Raw genomic sequence first — 22,540 nt, 5'->3', positions numbered from 1 at the left:
GTGTGTATGTGTGTGTGTGTGTGTGTGTGTGTGTGTGTGTGTGCTGTCACTAGTTTAATTTGTCTCCTAACAATGTCCAACAGTGTATGTACATGCATCACAGGAGATTTGTCAGTTTTATCATGGAAATTTAAACCACAGTGTCATTTCCAGCACATCTCAAATTCTGTATTGTTTAATTCAGTGCTGGAAATGACACTAGGTCTCCGTGGTAACACGCTCAACAAGCCACGTGATAAGATGCGCAGATTGACTGTCTCAGACGTGGAGGCAACTGAGATTCGTCCTCCGCCACCCGGATTGAGGCGAGTCACTACACCACCACGAGGACTTAGAGCGCATTGGGAATTGGGCATTCCAAATTGGGGAGAAAAAAAAATGACGTGATATTTCCCTCTTCACTGACACTTTTGTCCTCTTGGTTAACAAGTACACTAACTTCTGAACAAACTTTATTAGGGGCAAAATTGTAGTGTGGTGGAAATGACGGCACAACTGTGGGACAGTTGAAATTTTTTACAAATATTTGGAAATCATTTTCACACAATAAATATTGTATTTTTTTTTTTATTTCACTTTTAGATTATATTAGTTTTAAACATGTCAAAATTAATATTTTTATAACGTATTTTCAAAGTCTGGAGCAAGACTAAAACAGTTAATCTATACAGAAAAGGCATTTGAAATGTAACAAATAAATGAAACGTGAACTTAAAGTCAGTTTTTAGATGACCTTTTAAATTACAAAAAGAAAAAAAAATGTTTTTTCAATTAAGATCAACTGGGACATGAAATGTAATGGGGTAAGAGGTAGGCTAATGTTCTCATCATAGAATTTGTATTAATTAAAGTAAACAAATATGATAGATATGTAAACAAAATATATATATAAATGTGTGTGTGTGTGCTTATGTGTGTGTGTATTATACACTATGGAAATTAAACGCATATGCAAATAAAATAAAACATGGATGTAAAGGTAGTTAATTGTGAAACTAGGTCAATATATTAGGCGGCCCCTGGATCAGAAAAGTTTGGTAAACCCTGATATAGTATGACCTTTTATTTAGGAGTGTAAACACGTGTATGAAATTTTCCATATCACTCTGGAATGTTTACATGCACTACAACAGGAAGTAATGTTTTGTGTAGCAGGGCCTCCACCAGCAAGGGCTCAGATTTAGTGTTTTGTTTACATTTAGTCATGGTAACTATACGAGTGTACCGCCTATGTAAAAGCATGTTTGTTTTCATGGATGTTTGGTAAAAGGTCAGCAAAGGTCACGTTTGAACCGCTGACACAGCGATGTTTCTGCCCCTCCCCTTCACTCATCTGGACTCGCCATATGTTCCCTATCAGTGCTCTGATGTGTCAGATTGTGTCGTGCTTTAAGAGCTATTTTTCCATGATTATAATATACATCAAGATCTGTAGCACATATACATAATGCTCTTTTATGTAACGAAGGTTTTGCTATTTGGAAATGGAAAGTGTTTTAAATGTTCTTGTTTTCATGTGAATGATAATACTAGTACGGGATGCTAGAATCAAACTCATTCTCTTTATGTGAGAGTTGTGTTGCACAGGAACAAGATACTGAGAGTGATTTAGTGATGTCAGTCACCAGTTTTCTTTAACAGGACTGGGTCAAGTAGACCTTTTCCAGATATGCTTGGATGTTATTGATTTAGTCTGTTTTTGAGACACACCCTGAAGGAACTTAATATAATGCGGCTTGTTTCACTGCTGCCCTCTGCAGTAAATTATATCCATTACAGCGCATGGGTTGACATTAATTTTATTTTATGGGTTTATGTGGGTTTTTATTTGGCCCTGTTTACTTTTTCCTAAAAGTGATTATGAAGGTTATAGCCGTTACATTGTACTGTAAATTTCCAGTTAGATTTGCAAATATAAATATTGTTTTGGAAAGGAGAAAAAATCCTTATTTTTATTAATATTTTTAATAAATGTATAATTTATTGAATTTGTTTAACTATAATATGGAAACTTCTTTATAATAATGTATATTTATTATTATTAGTAGTAGTAGTAGTAGTAATTAAAATGTAAATTGTTTACCAAAAAAATGTTATAATTTGGGTAGAAAAAGTGACTTAATTACAAATTAATATTTTTAATTAAACAAGTTATACTTTATTAAATTGTTAAAGTTTCCATATTATTGTTTAACAATTTAGTAAATTATAATTAAATTGTTTAATTAAATAGACATTTTTAATTAAGTCACTTTCTACCCAAATTATAATTATATTTACTATAATATTTTATATTCTTAATAAATAATAATACTAATAATAAACATATACATTGTTATAAAAGTTTCCATATTACTGTTGTTAATGTATACGTTTTGTTATTATTATTATTAATTATTATTATTATAAATATTTAATAATTTATGATTTACTATCAGATGTTATTATAATTATAATTTGGGTAGAAAGTGACTGATTAAAAATGTAACAATTTAATTATAATTTTTATTACATTGTTTAACAACAATAATATAAACTTTTTATAACAATGTATATTTTTATTTTTGTTGTTTAGTATTATTATTAATTTAAAATGTAATTTTTATATTTACTATATAATTTTATAATATGTGGGGGGGGGAATGTAAAAATATTCTTTCCAAACCATTATAATATTATTTGTATGATAACTATTAAACAATATAATAATAATAATAATAATAATAATGATGTTTAGAAAGGAAAAATAAAAAATATCCTGACATTTATAGCAAGGTTGCTAAAAAATAAAACATACTTATTTTGGTGGAGCCACAATAAAAAATAAAATAAAAAAAAATGTTGAGCCCTGTTTGACACTATATCTTTCTTGACATCTAATGATTAGCAATATGATTTTTCTTTTTTAATTTCTTTATTTTTTTCGTATCCACAGGTCATTATTGAGGTGACTGAGATGCTTCACAATGCCAGTCTGTTGATTGACGATATTGAAGACAGCTCTAAGCTGCGGCGTGGTTTCCCGGTTGCCCATAGCATCTACGGTGTGCCCTCTGTCATTAACTCTGCCAACTACGTCTACTTCCTGGGCCTAGAGAAGGTCCTCACATTAGACCACCCCGAGGCTGTGCGCGTCTTCACCCGTCAGCTACTGGAGCTGCACCGCGGCCAGGGTCTCGACATCCACTGGCGCGACACGTACACCTGCCCGAGCGAGGACGAGTACCGTGCCATGGTGCTTCAGAAAACCGGTGGTCTTTTTGGCCTCGCGGTGGGACTCATGCAGCTTTTCTCTGATTGGAAACAAGATCTAAAACCACTTTTAGACACACTGGGACTTTTCTTCCAAATTCGTGACGACTACGCCAACTTGAACTCACCAGAGTACAGCGCTAACAAGAGCTTCTGTGAAGATCTGACGGAAGGGAAGTTCTCTTTTCCCACCATACACGCCATCTGGTCACGACCCGAGAGCACGCAAGTGCAGAATATATTGCGTCAGCGCACTGAGAATGTGGATATTAAACATTATTGTGTGGACTACCTTGAGAAGGTGGGTTCTTTTGCTTACACACGTCAGACACTAATAATCCTTGAAGCAGAAGCATACAAACTGATTGAGAATCTGGGAGGAAACCCCGAACTAGAGGCCCTGTTGGAGCACCTCAGTCGCATGTACAAAGAGCCCAAGGGTGGGGTTTCAGTCAGCCAATCAAAAGAGACTGTGACCAGAACTTCAGACAACCAATCAAATCAATGACCTATGGTAGTCATGTCTGCATACGGTGTTTAGATAACTGAAAACTAGGTTTTTTTTGTACGTTTCTGTGACTAAATTGCTGTTGAAATATAGTCAATAGCTATCGAATTGGCCTTCAGTCCAAGTGATCGATTTATGATGTTGAAAATGACCGAATGTGCAAATGTAGTGCGACAGAATATATATATATATATATATTTGGCTTAAGTCACTTCGTATGGTATGATGTTATACATGCGGTTGATGCCAACAGGTGTAAATGTTAACATTTACTTTAAACAACATCTAATTGTAGAGAGATGCTGCCCTAAAAATAGCATGCATTATCTTTAGTCAATATATATATATATATCATTTGTTTCTTAGATTTTGGTGTGAAATGAAACCTAGGCCCATTTTTGTGAGATTCTCCCATTTATTAAAATATTATATAAAATAAGAGATTAATGGCTTTTCTGATTAATAGTTTAATACCATGAAAACCTCATTAAGCTCACTGGGCTGCTGATGCTTGTGTTGTCATGGTGATACATGTCATCAGGTTGAAATAATCCTAAATCTACACATTTGATAAGGCGTAAAGTAAGTAGAGGGAGACCGATATATCGGTTTGATTGATTAATCTGTGCAGATAGTTGCTTTTTGGAACTATCGGTAATCGACAAAAATATGCTTTTTTAAATATAAAGAATATTTTTTTTGTTTTGTTTTGTTTATTTCTCTGGATTTAATTACGGAAGCCCTGAACAATGAAAAATGTCACTAGCCGATTTTTTTTTTTTTTTTTTTTTTAAGGTGTCTTAGTGCCTTCCTGAGCCTATGTTTTTTTTCTTATTATTTTTTTTTGCTTGCTAGCTAATCATTAGCATGCTGTATCAACCTCGGCCACCAGGTGTCACTATCAGTATGCATGAAATCTTACAAGGTGACAGATGACAGCTCTGGTGCTTGATCTGTTGATTTATAGTTGTCTAATACTCTAACAAGAATGTTTTGCAAATCTTAATCAAGGAAAGAAACGTATATAATGTTAGAGAGACTTTTAATACATGAAATCCCACTATTAAATGAATATACCTCAGAATACATTATGTTTCATATGGCATTCATTGTCAAGTGTAACAACAGGAGTTATTTTGCTTTTTCTTTATGGCATTCACCACCGGTTTGAAAATGTGCTTTTTTTAATTTGTTGGCCCATGTAAACATACACTAGACAGATGTCTTTGCCCGTTTTGAAGCCTCTCACTGTGTTTTCAGTTTTAAATACTGTATAGAGGCATGACTCGTGTTGGCGTTGCCCAAATCAATGAATTTATAGCATTCTTGTTAGAGTATTAGACAACTATAAATCAACAGATCAAGCACCAGAGCTGTCATCTGTCACCTTGTAAGATTTCATGCATACTGATAGTGACACCTGGTGGCGGAGGTTGCTAATGCTAATGGTTAGCTAGCAAGCAAAAAAAATGTTTTTAGAAAATATATTTTTGAGGAAAAAATAGAGAATTTTTTTTTTTTTTTTTTAGGACATCAGGTAGGTACTAGACAATTAAAAAAAAAAAAAAAAAAAGAAAATCAGCTACAAAATGATTTTTTTAATTATTTTTTTTTATGGTGCAGTTCATGGCTTCTGTAATTAAACCTCATCTGGTGAATATATAGGCTAAAGCTATCTAAAGCTTTATTTGTTAAATACTTGCATATAGAGCATTGTAACAGCCAAGTTTGTTTACAATTAAAAGTCCCGCATTATGCACCAAATAGTACTTTTTCTGGTTGTTTTGGGGATTTTGGTTGCAGAATAAACGGCTTTTGGGATATTATTCATTTTGGACTCCAGTAAGGAAAGACTTGGAAATGTTTAATCATTCTATAAATCGATTTATATATATATATATATATATATATATTATATATATCGGCCGATTAATCGGTTATTGGTGTTCTCCACCGCCTTGGGTATCGGTTATCCGTATCGGCAAAATCCACAATCGTTAGACCTCTAGTGTAAAGTTATGAGGCCTTACTTTCATGTGTGAACCCACATTAATAAGGGTGAAAGATGTGTGCTTCTTACAAAGGCAGAAATAAAAAGTTTCAAAATGGCGTTATAACATTGTGTTTTTACCATGTTTACCATTAACCAATATTTCTGACAGTAAGTAATATGGATTAATCTTTCACTTGATACTCAGAAAACTCTGAAATAACTTGAATGGGCATGTTAACATTTTGTTGTTTATGACTGAAGCGTACAATACAATACTGTAATGTGTAAGTTTTTCAAGTACATACTGCTGAGGTCAACACTACTACTGCATATGCAAGTAAATGTTTTTGATATCGCTCCACAGAATAAACATACTTTTCATATAGTACAGTCTCCTGCAAGTGTGTATGATTTTTCTTAAAGTCCAATTCACATTGTTGTATTCTGATTATTAAATATTTTGGCTAATTTTATTTTACCTTTCAGTACCCATATACTGTATGTGTAGTACAATTGGCTCCATTTCACAGATTTTACCATGCTGAAATGGAATTCTGTAGATTTTGCCACAAATTCCAACATTGTCAAACAGGAAGTCGGCATGTTGTTTCGGAGATTTTCAGTAACCTAGGCTCTGCCACATTATGCCAACTCACTGAGTTGCTAGGGCTGCACAGTTTGGACAAAGTCGCATTACGATTAGAGATGCACCGATATAATTGTTTTTTTGGCCGATACAGATTTAAACAAAAACTATAGGCCGATACCAATATTTTGTAACTTACCTAAATTTGGATCACATCACTATTTTACTTAAACAGCATGAAGAGGTACAAAAGCTTTTTCACTGTTCCAACAATAAATAATTTTCAATATATATATATAATTTCCGATATCTCAGAAGTCAAAGTCTGCTGGTTTCAAAGTGTTTTAGATGTAGGCTCATCATAGCCTATTGGTAAGTGCCGCTTTCACAAATGTCACGTCCGTTTATGGAGTTTTTCTGCATTAACGTGAGAATGAGAGAATAAAAATTAAATATTACATGGTCTTAGGAGTGCAAACCCTTCTACATATTGTGGTTATTATTATTTCTGGATTGTGCATTTAAGATTTAAGTGTGTTAGTAAATAATTATAAATAAACATCAGTGTTTTCATGCCTATTTCTGATATGCCGATTATTTTAATTTGGTCAATAATTAGCCGATAAAGGGGGCCTGGGTAGCTCAATGAGTAAAGACGCTGACTACCACCCCTGGAGTCGCGAGTTCAAATCCAGAGCGTGCTGAGTGACTCCAGCCAGGTTTCCTAAGCAACCAAATTGTCCCGGTTGCTAGGGAGGGTAGAGTCACATGGGTTAACCTCCTCGTGGTTCTCGCTCTCGGTGGGGAACGTGGTGAGTTGTGCATGGATGCCGCAGAGAATAGCGTGAAGCCTCCACATGCGCTATGTCTCCGTGCTAACGCGCTCAACAAGCCATGTGATTAGATGCGCGGATTGATGGTCTCAGATGCAGAGGCAACTGAGATTCGTCCTCCGCCACCCGGATTGAGGCGAGTCACTACGCCACCACGAGGACTTAGAGCGCATTGGGAATTGGGCACTCCAAAAATAATTTGCCGAAAAATATCGGCAGCGATACTGGATCCCTAATTGTGATTATTTTGAAAAAATATTGTGATTTGTGTGATTGATTAAAAAAAAAAAAAAGGTAGTTAGTGATTCCTTTTGACCAAATTAGGCCCATGTTCTACTGCCAATAAAAAGGCTTGGGTTACTCTGTAAGGGTTCACACTTGAGTCCCCCTAAAAAGAACCAAACTCAGACCATTACCACTTCAGCCAAAAACAAACGAACGAATGAATAAAACAGTGAAACAAAGAGAAAATATATATCTTCATTCTTCTTTGTCCACTTCTCAGGTCTCCGCCCACTTTTCATCGTAACTTTTTTAGACACTGTCAACTTGACATTATTGTAATATAATATTGACTGTTGTTATTATTATTATTACTATTACAAAAGTAGTATATTTCTGTATTAATCTTAACTTACATGGGGCATTTCTATGCGGTCCAGTTAAACCAACGATTTCTAAACAATCGAGCTTTTATTTTGGCAGAAAACTACAGGAAGAGCTTCTGTTCTGACTGTAGCAGAGTTCATAACAGCTGTATAATATGCTCCTCGTTAACACCTCCTGTCCACAAAAACCTGGTGCCACTGGGGTATAGCATTTGTATATTAACTTGTAGTGGCCAAAATGTTTGGAGTTTTGCAAAAGTGAAATTAAAGTGAAGCTCACACATGCTCATACGCACAGCAACACTTACTGCTTTGGCCACTGGGGGCAGTGTTTTGAATTTCGGTAAACAGACCAATTTTAGCGAAAGAAAAGTCAACCTGATAGCACTGAGACAAAAAAAAGCAATATGGAAGCGCTAATATTACTTCTCTAAAGCCGAGCTGTAGGAGCTTTTATATAAACAAAAACCAAAATGGATCGTTCATTAGTGAAATCCACATAAAATTCTTGACCATAGTGAAATAAAGTTTTCACGATGCCAATGTATTTAATTCACTGTTGTTGTGCCTTTGAATAAAGCCAAGATAAGTTTCTCCTAATGTGCAACAACATAGTGAGTGTTTGTGCTAAAGCCGAAACCATTTGAAGCGATTAAGCTCGAGGTAAGTACTAAACGGCATGTCTGAGAAGGACTGTATGTACTTTCAGATGGAATATGAGAACTAAAAGGTTAAATGCTTATGTTGATCACATTGTGGATAATGGGTCGAGACGCGTTTGTCTGCATCTACTTGGCTTTCAGTGATCCAGTGTTCACCACAACATTCCAAAACACTCCTGAGTCCAATAGATTGGATTGTTGTATTCATCATAACTAATGCGGATGTAACTTTTTGCCAGCTGAGTGCTAAATAAGAGATGTTTAAATGTGTTGTGTCAGAACAGGTTGATGGAGTGATTATCTACTAATGTCTGTCGGATTTGGAATGAAATTTGTTCACTTAGAGTTGGTGAAACCCAGAACACATTTCAGCAAACTACCATTTCAAACTGTTTCATTCATATTTGTTTAGTGACCACTTGAGATTACACATTATGGGCAGTAGGAGGTGACAAATGGGTGTATTTTGTCAATATGAGTAAGTTATTGAATCATTGATTAAACTGATTCGCTGAGTCATTCGGGGAAACTAAAGACACCAAAACAATCTAATCGAAAGCGAGTAACTTGCTCACTTTTGTTTGGAAGACCCTTCGACCATCTTTCTCGTAACAAAAAAACCGCCATAAACGGAAAAAATGCCATAAACGGGCGTGACGGTTATGAAAGAGGCACTTTCCTATAATGAGGGAAACCATCCAAAACTCTTTAAACACAGTAGACTTTGACTTCTGAGATATTGGTATAATATCCATTAATGCTGCATAATTGATTGAATTAAGATTGAAATCACAAAAAGACCTTGTGCGATTAATAAGCCTTAAAAGGCTGCGTTTTAAAATAAGATGGCACCGTTCTGTGTGTTGGCTGGCCGTCGCTCTCATCCTATGTTCTTTATTTAGTTTCTATTTGCTTTATGTATTTTCACGCAGACCAGTCAGTCCCATGGGGTTTATGATCGCCAAACTTTTCTGCATATTCGTTCTGTTGTTGTGTACTTGTCCACTAGCAGAAAACGGTTCTTTCACCCACTTTTTACTCTGCCAGTTCCAGCGAAAGTGTACTCACCCGGATGTGCGTATTACAAGAAAAAATGCTGGAGGAAACGTGGTAGACGTTCTGGTATTTCCACGAGAACTAAGACTTTTGGATAGTTCGCCATCTGCCTTCAGAAACTTGAATGTGAATATCATAACAAGGACTTTTTTCCAGAGATGTTTGTGCCTTCTGACTGTTTGCACAGCATGAACTATGAGCTCACTAATGCTGTTTGTTTGGGGTAAATCTGGTTGCAGCGATGCATTAAGGATGAAACACTATATTACAACATTTTAATCTCTATAAACTGAAATCTCATATTTCATCCTCCTGTTAGCATCACAGAAATATTCATTAACTACATCTGTACATTTTCTAAAGTTCACCCTTCAAGCTCCCAAAGTGTTTTAAAAGATTTCCTGTTTCAGTTGCATGCCGAAAATTAGAAGCTTATGACAAAACAACAACAACAAAAAAAAAAAAAACAGAGGGTCAAGTGTTTGGTATTATTTTAAAGAAAACTTTACATTTTTTGTATTATATAGATGATAAATTATGAAAGTCTCAGCCTAAGAAACTGCAAAAAAACAAACACATATGACATTATATAGCTCGAGGTGTAAATAACGTGGCTCCAAAAACCTGCATAACGGAGTAAAATTTTGTGTTTGATACGACAAAGCAATCAAAAGTTATAGCATTACAAAACTAATTTATCCTAGTGTCCAAAAAACGTCTCTAGAACAATAATTGTACATAGGAACTAATTACACAGCAATGACTAAAGGTATGCACTCACTCCAAAGCATGCGGGCATGAGTAACGAGATCTCATTCAGTTCCGTTCTGTGTCATTTGAGTCATCATTGAGTCAGTGCCATGTACTTGGCGCCATCTCCTGGTGGCCATATGTAATTACAGTGAACGATCCTCTCTGCCCATATTTGGAGGACTTCCATCTCTGGTTGCAGCGATCTGAATCCTAATACAAGTGGTTTAGCATTCCATGATGCTGGACAACGTACTACACAATTTCCGATGAAGTCATCTGATCCAGGAAAGCTTATGGGTTTTTAGCCAGATAGCACATTATGTGCTGTGCACATTGTACAACAAATAGGCTGGTTGTATTCTACTCGTTGAGAGCTTTCCAACGACACATGGCTGTTTGATGCATTTTATGTTTGTTCCGATTACTATAATATGTACGGTGTAAAATTTTTAATACATTATCAAAACGGAACACTTCTGATTTGTCTGCCAATTTCAAAGCACTTGTTATGCCTACATGCATTGGAAAGTAGAGCTTCTAAGCATTAAAACGATACCTATTTTTTGTAGTTATTAATTTTATTTCGGCGGTCCAATCCCAGCTTAAAGGGTTAATGTCAGTACTGCTAGTCCATGTAAAACTCACAGCCAAGGATGTTGACGATGGTTGATCTTGTGTTCTGATTGTTTTTTAGCACGTTGCTATGCGGTTGTAAGGTGTTTAGAGAGGGTGGTTGCTTACAGACTCAGGGTCTAAAATTAACTCTCACCAAGCGCCAAATAAAAATATAAATGGGCTACATACTGTGTGTTTTTTTTTTTTTTTCATGGTTGGTAAGACATTTATTGTCTTCACAAACACATCTACTCTTTGACACTTCTTTTAACAAGCATGACACATTTGCAATCTAAGTTTTTATTGTTCGTAGAGAAAAGTTTTAGTGTAACAATTTTGGCAACCTCTAGCTAAGTTGAAAGCACTGAAAAGGTTCATTTGCTTGAGTGATGGTGAACACATCACATTTAGTGAGCATTTGATGACAGAAAGCTACATAACAGGAAAAAGTAGAGGAATGCTGCTCTGTCATTCCACAAACCTTGTGTTTGTTTGACATCTTATGGTGAATCTGTGAAGCTAAAGTGGATCGATTAGACCAATAAGAGACTAGGCTTATAAAGGATAAGTAAACATTACTAGTGTCTCGTGTTGACGGCCGCATGTTCATTTGTGGGGAAACTGTTGAGCCTCCCTGACAACATGTTATAATCTGAAAGGATTTCACAAAAAGAAAAACTCATTGTCATTCACACATCTAACCGTACACTCAAGCGTTTACTGTGAAACATGCACATCAGTGTTTGTCTGTATCGTATCAGTGTTCACTCCAAGCACAGCCGCAGGGGTTGCCACATTTCCTCTTCCTGTCCCAGAGAGAGCGCAACTCTTGTGCCGAGTGCTGCGGTGATGACAACATGTCCACGTAACACTCCTTCTCACACAGCCATCCTGAATCCTGTGGACAGACACCATGAAAGATAAAATATGCTTTTATCAAGTACTTGGTCAACAGGGGCGTCAGTCGCTTTACAAATACATATTTAACAACTGCAAGGCATGCTTCCCACTTTTGTTGACATCAACTCAAGCAATTTGTTCACACCTATAAAGTCTTTCTGTACCCACTAAAAATTACTTTCACACCAGTTGTTTAAAATTTGTAGAATAGCTTTTCAGATGACATTCATATTTAGTTTTCTAATGCAATGACATTCAGACATTAAGTGTGGTGCATGGGTCCAAATACTTTTTGGGGCTTCTGTTTGTGGAACCGTTTTAATGTATTTTTTACCTGATATTTGCGAGGCCCCACGGCAGCCATCCAAATGCCCATGCTTACATCCTCTCCCTGTAACAAAAAAACAAACGAATAAAATGCATGCACACACATTTACATGAAAGAAAACGATTTTTGTATACATATACACCATCTGAAATTAAGTAAACGGCTGTCCAATATAGCAATTTTTTTTTAAATATTCTGATTGTGATTTTAAATAACATTTTGGCAAACATTTTTTTTCCTTTACATCCAGAAATATATTTCCATGTTCAAAATCTAATTTCATGATATACAAAACTGTCTTTGCACAAATGATACTGTAGATGATAGGATTTATTATTTCTTTCCCTTTATTATTTATCTACAGATATCTAGATATCTGTCTGTTCTCTCACTGGTACCATATTTGTGTACTGCATTATGATTGGTGAGATCTCGTCAGATGTGCACCAATCAGAACAGCGAAATTCAATAAAAATTGTAGCTTGCTGCTATTAAGAAATTGCACGTGCTCATATCACGACTGTGATGTATTGCGTCACCCTCTTGAGCTAATATAAGAATTTCTTTATTTTTTTTTTTGGTGGTATTTCTCTTTGTTTAGTGCCTTTGCAAAAGTGATAGACAGATTAACCCTTTAAGCTCTGAAGTTTTTTTTTTTTTTCTCTGGAATGCCCAATTCCCAATGCGCTCCAAGTCCTCATGGTGGTGTAGTGACTCGCCTCAATCTGGATGGTGGATTGACAAATCTCAGTTGCCTCCGTGTCTGAGATGTCAATCCGCGCATCTTATCACGTGGCTTGTTGAGCGGGTTACTGCGGAAACATATCGCGTGTGGAGGCTTCATGCTATTCTCCGCAGCATCCACGCACAACTCACCACACGCCCCACCGAGAGCGAGAACCACATTATAGCGACCACTGACGTTAACCCATGTGACTCTACCCTCCCTAGCAACCGGGCCAATTTGGTTGCTTAGGAGACCTGGCTGGAGTCACTCAGCACACCCTGGATTCGAACTTGCAGCTCCAGGTGTGATAGTCAGCATCTTTACTCGCTGAGATACCCAGGCCCTCTGAAGGTGTTTTTAAAGATTTCCTGTTTCAGTGGCATACCCAAAATTAAAGGCTTATAACTCGACAAAAAAACAAGGAGGGTTAAGAGTTCGGTATCATTGTAAAGAAAACTTTTCAGGGTTTTTTTAATGATATAGATTATGATACATTCTGAGACTCTCAGCTTAAGAAACTTCTGAAAAATCACACACGCACACAAAAATGGAGCCAAAAATGTACTTATTTTTCTGATTTTACATTATTTATCTCTGGGTGTAAATAAGGTGGCTCCAAAAAACTGTTCCAAATCACGTCAACTGTATTTGAGAAATGTTTTGTTTGATACGACAAAGCAATCAAAAGTTATAGCATTACAAAAATAATTTATCATAGTGTCAAAAACGTCTCCATGTGACCAAAAGTCTCTCCAAACAAATAAAACATAATAATTGTACATAAGAACTAATTACATATGCAAACACAACAATGACTAAAGGTTTGAACAGCATGCAAACATGATTTTAGTAATGAGATTTCACAGAATGAGTTTCATTCCGTGTCATTTGAGTCATCATTGAGTCTGTGTCGTGTATTTGGCGCCATCTCCTGGTGGCCATATGTAACATTGTGCTTCATGTGGATTATCTAATGATCTATGCACCTTGTGTGTGGGCTCGTTTGAAAGATAATCTCCTCCAAGTAACAGAATGTGATATTTTATGTTCCATTTATTTTCCGTGAATTTATAATGAAAACGCGGCATATAAGCAACATAAACACAATGGTCAAAGACATATACTTAGCTATTACTCGCTATATTTTTGACTGTGAGTAAAGCAAATAGGCTGGTTGCATTCTACTATTTGAGAGCTTTCCAACAACATATGACACATGACTATTCAATCATTTTGATATTTTTACTGATTGCAATAATATGTACAGTGCACATTTTATATATATATATATAAAAATTAATAAAATGAAACTCCTGATTTGTCTTCAAATTTTAAAGCACTTGTTCAGTTTTGGTCATAATGTCTACATGCATTGGAAAATAGAGCTAAGCTTTCAAATGATACCCATTTTGTGTTGGTCAGGACTGTATTTATTAATATTTTGATGTTTACTTTTTTCCTCGTGGGCCTGCTTAAAGGGTTAATCTAATCTAATATAATGTAATCTTGACTTATTTTCACCATTGGCCAATAACTGTGACAAATTAACGATGTGTTTCAAACTCTACCAACAGTCCTTTCATTTTAACATTTTTAAATATTTTTTTGGTGAATATGTAAATGTTTCACACATCAGCGCACTGATAAACATGATGTCCACATACGAGGAATTTAGGACATTATTCCTTTAAAAGTAGAAAAAAACATGTTAGTTATTTTTAATAACTTTCAACATTAACACATGTGTGGGTCATTTTGCTTCATTTTATTTTATTACTGTACAATACGGTTTTATTAACATTATTTAATGCATTTCTATATTTACTGTGTATTATCACATTAAGAATTAATGGGTTCATCCAAAAGCTAGAAAATGTTGCTTTCAGAGGCTTTATATGGAGTTTGGATGAAAATAAGGTGCATTTCAAACTGTTCTGAGACCAGTGCAGACAGACAGCACACTGGAGGTTAAGTAATGCACTAAATAGGGAGCAAGGGAGCATCCTATAGCTCTCTATGCAGTTAAGTTCATTCACTCCTAAAATCTGATCAAAAGTTCAGTTTCAGGCTGCAGATGATGTTTGGATCACTCAACATGTTTGACACACATGAGACAATGATAATCAGTACATAGATTCAGAATTTATAATGTATCATTTTATTTTAACATGGTTGACAGTGATTGGATGATGCTGGACATTACTTTGAATCTGAATTAATTATGCTAATTTCTGATGTAATGTCTGTAACATCTCAAAAACATGAATAACCAACACTCCTGAAAACAAACAATTTGATGAAAAAACAACAACTATCTATAGCATAATTTTATTTAAAACTTCACAACATAGTCTCACTGTCCACATATGTGGACATCAATCTTTAGGAAAACTAATTGTTCTCGATTTTTCTTTTCTTACGTGCTACAAGTTACAAATCAAAAAGGGAAATGGAAAATGCACACAGTAGTCACACTCGGGTCTCAGGCGGTATAGATTTTGGATATCAGTCCATATCACTACTTTGTAAAATGGTTCTACATTGTGTAAAAAAGATGCATCAGCTGGCTGTTCTAGCACTTGTTGAAAACAAAGAGTATTAGAGATTACCTGGTAAGCCTTCAGATACTCAGCGTTACTGGCCAGCCACTTCACCAGATCCCTGGAGACCACATATCCAGACCCACAGGCGAAGGCTGGGTAGGCAGGACTCGCATACTCCAGTTCCTGCCACTTACCAACACGGTCAACCGCCCAATTCTGCCTGAAACTGAGAAACACAGTTGTTACTGTCATTCGACAGCAAAGTTCCTACCTAGAGGACTTAATAACGAAAAATGGCCCATAAAATGTACAGATTTTATCGTGATGTTTTTGTGTCTGTAGTTTCTGTGAAAAAATCTATTTCAACTGCCACCACTGAAGTTTACGTTCCATGAATTGCGTGGATCAAAACATCCATGTCTATGCAAAAATAAACACAGAATGAGAGGATGATCAGACAGACTGATCAAGAATGCATCACACTCACTTTCCCCACCAGAGTTTGCTGTGTGTTAGTCGTTTGCGGTCAGTCTTCAGCAGGACGGCATCAACATCGATATAGCAATCATCATCAGTCTTGAGCAACAGGCTGAAGTCAGCATTTTCTACAGACCTGCCAGTGAGAAGATCTCAAAAGCTTAATTAAAAACTCACACATTCACAATCCAAAACAACTGTATGAATGAGAGCTAGCGGAGGTCAATGAAGAATCCACAGTTCAATTATATGTTGTGGAAAAAGCTTCAATGTTCTACGTACTTAAACTAGAACAATCGTGTATATAAGGGGTTGACCAATATGCCCATGACAATAATTACCATCTGATTAATCGGCCTCACTGATATATATTAATCTAGCACTAATATGTAGGCAATTTGGTCAGAAGAGATGTTCTAAAACATATTTTTTACATGTTCATATTTCAGTCCAACAGTTACTGTTAGCACATTAAAGCATAGCACTTTTTTTTAGCACTGTAAAACCCTCTCTCAGAAGCAGCGTTAGTCTCGTCAACGAAATTACTGATGAAAACATTTGTTGACTAAGTGTTTTTTGATCTAGTTAACAATAAGGAAGATGAGCTGAAAAAGACGTTTTTTATTTTTATTTTATTAACCCTTGTGTTGTGTTCGTTTTGTGCTACCGGTCAAAAATGACCGGCCCACTAAGATTGTTTATAAATCTCCCATATTGCATATATTATCACAAAATATTGCATTAGCTCTTTTTATCAACTTCATTTTTAGTAATTACGGCAGGTTTTGTACTCCTTTTTTTGAACATATATATATATATATATATATTATTGATTCATTGAACTGAGCTCATACTGGCCAGTGGGGGACACTCACTGTGGAAAAAATAAAATTAAAATAATAATAATAATAACCTAATAAATTAATAACCACTTGCTTGATCTGTACAAAATAGGTGTCATTTTAAAGCTTAGAATCTGGACTTTACAATGCATATAGCTGATCCTACCAATTCTTAAATAATGCTTTTTAATTTTCTGATAAGAACTGTTTTGTTCACATCATTTGCAAATTTGTTATCACAACAATTATATTCAGAGTTGGTAAAAACATTAAAAAGATTAGATAGCCATGTGTTATATACCGTTGGAAAGGTCTCAATTTGTAGAATGCAATGAGCAGATTTGTTTCACTCAGGGGCCAAACTGCAGTGAGTTTTAGTGGATGAAATTCCCACAGACACTAAAGTTTTTCCTTATTACTTCCTGAAATATATAGACAAGCATATTTCGTTCCTTACAGCAGACTATCCCGATTCAAACGAGCCCAAATGCAACATACTATGACAAGCAGATCTTAAAATATTCCTTGCAGAGTGTACATGGAAAGACAATGCACAAAAGGGTGTGTGTGTGTGTGTGTGTGTGTGCGCACATGTCCGAGGACTTTGTGTGCGCAAACACACATCCACATATGTGGTCCTAAACACTTAATATTTCTGTATTTTGTACCATACCATATGTGAACAAAGTCAAGGAATTTTATTCCAACTGGATTAAGTAAAAAAAAAAATATTCTAAAAAACGTGACAAGAAAAATATATTTTACAGTGCACAAATGCCATTTATCTATCTATTTGTATTTCTTTTTTTAAAGAAAGAAAAATGTATTAAGAATGTATTGAAATAATCCAGTTTATAGTATATTGTGGATTTTCCCACTTGAGCCGAAAGAGCTGAACACTTGTAAACTGAACGACTTAACTAGTGGGTTAACTACCTCATTCAAACACATCCTATATAGGTAACATTTATTAGCTACAGTATATTCACAACATGAACGTAATATTACAACTTACATCTGCACAGACAATGACACGAATGAACTGGTGAACTTGAACTAAGTTAAGTGCTAGTCAAAATGCGTAACTTGCGTTGTGAATACGCCATTCAGGAGGTGGCTGCGTAGAATACTGCCACCTACTGGCTATTATTGTCATAACATGATTTTTAAGTCATGTTATTTTTCTTTTTTTCACCAGATGGCAGCAATCTGCCCCCAATACATGACACATTCCCATATTTCCTTCATGTTTCAAATAGGTTTTTACTGTAGTGAAGTTACATATATTTGCTTATTTGCATATGCAAATAAATGGTGAAATTGAGAAATTTACATGTAAATAAGATCTTAAAAACATAAAATCTGAAAAGAAGTGCATAATTGTATTGCTTTTACTTTGGGGAAGAAAGAAAGGTTATCGTTTCTTTAAAAAACAACTAATTTCACCTGTACTGTTTCCGGTCAAAAATGACCGCAAACAGTAAAGTGGCCCTTCTTAATCAGAATAGGAGAGTTAAATAACGAAGTAATTAATACATTTTAGATAACTAGTTGACCATCCTGACTCGATACTAATGGTCACACAAAAAATGTTTGTTCTAATCGGCTAAATGGCCCAAGACTTCACAAGTCTGCAAAAACAAACCTGGAGAAGGTCTGAGAGGTGATTAGGTACTGCACTAACCATTTGTAAAACTGCAGCAGTTTTAAAGGCACGTTTCTGTATGTGTCCACGACGCCCACAAACACCATGTCCCCATGTCTCAGACTCTCCTCACGCAGGGACAAGTCCTCCTCTCTCAACTGGGCAGTGTGACTCCGCTGCCTTTCTGCTCGCCCACGTAACAGCTCAGACAACGCCTCCGCATCTGAGAGAGAGAAAGAGAGAGAGAACAAAACAGTCAAAGCTACAGAGGACAGAAACAATATGGCAGAACAGATACAGCTGAACGGACGTCCAACCCATCAGGCCTGGACGATATATTGAATATCCAGATATATTTACAATGATTTTGCTGCCTATTTAATAGTGTATCTGATGTAAATGTCAGTCACACAGAAATGGAGTTAGACTTGGTAAGTTTGATTCATTTCCATGAATCAGTTCAAACTGTCCGTTTCAATGAATCAATTCAAACACCGATTCGTTTGCATCATCTCTCAAAAATGTTCAAGGAAGTCTACAAATGCTGTTTTTCATGCATTACAATGACTTGGTAAAAAATATGTTTTTTTTTACTATGAATTATTACATATGTGCACATATATGAAAATTATTACATATTTTATATAACACATTTTTAATGTGTTTTACTCCTTGTATTGATACATTTTGAATCTGATTGGAGATTTTTCTGGCTATTTGAAATAAAGCAACACTGTAAATATCACAATGATTTTAATGTGCTTTTTATTTGGCCATTAGGCATAAATAGCGTGGCATTAGACCTTTTTTCACAATCCCTTCTTTAAACGTTAAGACAAACGTTTTAATAGCGTCTCTGATGTAAACGGCAGTCACAAAAAATTGGGGTTAGTATCATGAATCAGTTCAAAGACTGATTCAGTGATTCATTTTGCATCATCTCTCAATGTGGCATTATTCATGTATTAAAATGAGTTAAAATATAAAAATATATGTTGCTAAATATGGATTTTTATTACTATGTATAGTTATATTTGTGCATGTTTATGAAAATGACTAAATATATTTCTAATGTTATTTTAATGAAAAACAAACATTTTTACTGTGTTTTACTAATTGTATTTAAACATTTTAAATCTTCTCTATCTTCTTTATGCATTTTAATTCTCAAATGCATAAATATTCAGATATTTATATAATATAATCAAAAAGGCTTGAAAAATATTACTTTACTACATACTAAACTTTAGCTCTATCACCCAGCCACAGTAGCTAACAGAGAAATCATACATTTATGCAATTTATATTTATTTCACCAAGTCAGTGAAAAGCATCAATTAATGAACCAGCAAGGTGTGCTTCTACTTCACAATGCTGAAATCCTTGTGGAAAAATCAATGCATTTTATTGATCGTAAAAGCACAAGGCTGAATCACAGAGACAACAAACACTACATAATTTAGCTCAACTTACCATAAACTGAAAAAGTGAATCCTCCAGCTAACCCCGGGAATCCCAGAGCACTTCTGTGTGGCAACGTTCCCTCCTCTATCTGAAGACAAACACTATACAGTAATACAGTCCACTGATGCACATAACAGAGACAGATACATTTACTCATCATATTTGTTTGAATTATGTTTAAATTACAGATGTGTAATTGCAGCAGACATTCAGTGGGTTTTTAAGGTGAAGTGTGTACTTGTTTTCCTATATTTTATATACTTTCTTACTTTTGAACAAATTTGTAACTCCAAGTATTGACTTGCCCCACACTATTTGTGCTATAGACCTGAATGACATCTTAAATTGTGCTGAATTCCATCTCGGAATTCTGATGAACATGTTGACGTTTCTTTTCCAAAAATGTCTGTTTGACTGCTCATTATCCAGCTTATTACAAGACTACTTACCTAATAAATGAATGGACATTTGAGTTGAAATTATGCTATTATGTGAGAAGAAAGAAATTGCGGAGTCTCTAAAAACTGCTGAATTCCATCTCGGAATTCTAATGAACATGTTGGCGTTTCTTTTCCAAAAATGACTGTTTGACTGCTCATTATCCAGCTTATTACAAGACTACTTACCTAATAAATGAACGGACATTTGAATTAAAATCATGTTATTATGTGAGAAGAAAGAAATTGCGGAGTCTCTAAAAACTGCTGAATTCCATCTTGGAATTCTAATGAACATGTTGACGTTTCTTTTCCAAAAATGACTGTTTGACTGCTCATTATCCAGCTTATTACAAGACTACTTGCCTAATAAATAAATGAAATGAATGGACATTTGAATTAACATTATGTTATTATGTGAGAAGGAAGTCTCTAGAAATTGCTGAATTCCATCTCGGAATTCCATTTTGGAGTTGGATGCTTAAGAGACCTGGCTGGAGTCACTCAGCACCCCGGATTCGAACTCGCAACTCCAGGGGTGGTAGTCAGAGTAAATACTCGCTGAGCTGCCCAGGTCCCCCTGTAATATTGCTTTTTATATAATTTCTGAAGTGATTAGTCTTATGATTTTCACTTGGCGGATGATAAATGCTAGAGACCAGAATATCACAGACTTGAGGGTGGACTCTTTTGACCGCATAACAATGCCCTGGTAACCAATCACAACACCTTAGCATCATCTCTGCAAACTTTACACCACTCACAATTTTGACATTAGTGGTGTAGAAATTACACAGTTCACCTTTTAAACGTTGTCATAATACAAGCAAAACAAATCTGGTGTTGCCCTTACAGATCCAAACTTGAGAACTCCTCCACCATTATTGAGATGGACTGTGGATGCGTTGACAGACATCACGCCAGCTGAATCCTGACTCTCCCAGAGTAGAATTCCCTCAAAACCCTGAACAGACCAAAAACAACATGCCTGTGCATCAATACACGCCCCCTAACATGAGTTAAATTACCACAACTTACCGCAAACAGTGCAATAGCACCTGGTAATTAACATGACACACACTGCCGAACAGTCTGATGATTCCACATTCACCACTTTCAACCATGTTAACAATGTTTAAATAGAGGTTAGACTACTAAATGCCCTTGTAAATAAAGGGTTGTGTTTGGCGCTCTTTTCTGAATGTGTCACCTTGGGTAGAATGAACTGCTCCACGGGCTTATAGAACATTCCACCCACACGAGTGCCTGGATTGAGCGTGCTGAAGCGAGCCGTCACCACTGCCTCCTGTCAATAAGATCAGCATATATTTGCACAGATGTGATGTTTTCAGTTGATGTGTGGTTTTTGGGCGATATGATGTAATATACTGTGTGATGGAACAAATTTTTCAACTGGTAAAGATTCTGCTATACCATCTATACCGTGGTACCTATATTTCCGTCTAGTCACCATCAACAGGCAGGACTGCTTTAATGTTATTTACACATAAAAGCAACGAGGAAACATGGACATATGTGAAAATACAGAACAAGACATGCTGCAAAAAAGTAAAGACAAGGAAGAATTAAATTTGTTATTAAAAATAACAGTTCCAAATTAAGAAAAGAGAAAAAATTAAAAGAATGTAAAGTGATTAAATAAGTGTGTATACATACACACATACATATACACACACACACACACACACACACATATATATATATACACACAGTGCATCCGGAAAGTATTCACAGCGCTTCACTTTTTCCACATTTTGTTATGTTACAGCCTTATTCCAAAATGGATTAAATTCATTATTTTCCTAAATTCTACAAACAACACCCCATAATGACAACGTGAAAGAAGTTTGTTTGAAATCTTTGCAAATTTATTAAAAATAAAAAAAACCCAAAAAAATACACATGCACATAAGTATTCACAGCCTTTGCTCAATACTTTGTTGAAGCACCTTTGGCACCAATTACAGCCTCAAGTCTTTTTGAGTATGATGCTACAAGCTTGGCACACCTATTTTTGGGCAGTTTCTCCCATTCTTCTTTGCAGGACCTCTCAAGCGCCATCAGGTTGGATGGGGAGTGTCGGTGCACAGCCATTTTCAGATCTCTCCAGAGATGTTCAATCGGGTTCAAGTCTGGGCTCTGGCTGGATCACTCAAGGACATTCACAGAGTTGTCCCGTAGCCACTCCTTTGTTATCTTGGCTGTGTGTTTAGGGTCGTTGTCCTGTTGGAAGATGAACCTTCGCCACAAGGCTCTGAGGTCCAGAGCGCTCTGGAGCAGGTTTTCATCA

At 35.7% G+C, this 22,540-nt stretch overlaps 2 protein-coding genes across 17 annotated transcripts in view; one reads left to right on the top strand and one right to left on the bottom strand.

Moving 5' to 3' along the window:
- LOC127411970 (geranylgeranyl pyrophosphate synthase) overlaps positions 1-5,338 on the top strand; it is a 31,758-nt gene extending 26,420 nt beyond the window's left edge. For all 12 annotated transcript variants that reach the window (XM_051647957.1, XM_051647950.1, XM_051647954.1 and 9 more), the window contains one exon: positions 2,936-5,338. In XM_051647957.1, coding sequence (XP_051503917.1) covers positions 2,936-3,760 — 825 coding nt within the window. In that variant the 3' untranslated portion in view covers positions 3,761-5,338. The remainder of the gene's footprint in view (positions 1-2,935) is intronic.
- Positions 5,339-11,150: 5,812 nt separating this feature from the next.
- Positions 11,151-22,540, bottom strand: part of b3galnt2 (beta-1,3-N-acetylgalactosaminyltransferase 2) — a 33,904-nt gene continuing 22,514 nt past the window's right edge. For 4 of the 5 annotated variants that reach the window (XM_051647890.1, XM_051647891.1, XM_051647893.1 and 1 more), the window contains 8 exons: positions 21,440-21,535; positions 21,083-21,193; positions 19,802-19,880; positions 18,368-18,551; positions 15,852-15,977; positions 15,431-15,590; positions 12,101-12,157; positions 11,151-11,764 (listed from right to left, as the gene is read on the bottom strand). In XM_051647890.1, coding sequence (XP_051503850.1) covers positions 11,624-11,764; positions 12,101-12,157; positions 15,431-15,590; positions 15,852-15,977; positions 18,368-18,551; positions 19,802-19,880; positions 21,083-21,193; positions 21,440-21,535 — 954 coding nt within the window. In that variant the 3' untranslated portion in view covers positions 11,151-11,623. The remainder of the gene's footprint in view (positions 11,765-12,100; positions 12,158-15,430; positions 15,591-15,851; positions 15,978-18,367; positions 18,552-19,801; positions 19,881-21,082; positions 21,194-21,439; positions 21,536-22,540) is intronic. The other variant, XM_051647892.1, reaches the window with a different exon arrangement.

This window comes from Myxocyprinus asiaticus, chromosome 21 (assembly GCF_019703515.2).
Source record: "Myxocyprinus asiaticus isolate MX2 ecotype Aquarium Trade chromosome 21, UBuf_Myxa_2, whole genome shotgun sequence".
NCBI classification, from domain to species: domain Eukaryota; kingdom Metazoa; phylum Chordata; class Actinopteri; order Cypriniformes; family Catostomidae; genus Myxocyprinus; species Myxocyprinus asiaticus.
This window is presented reverse-complemented; position numbering and strand designations above follow the sequence as displayed.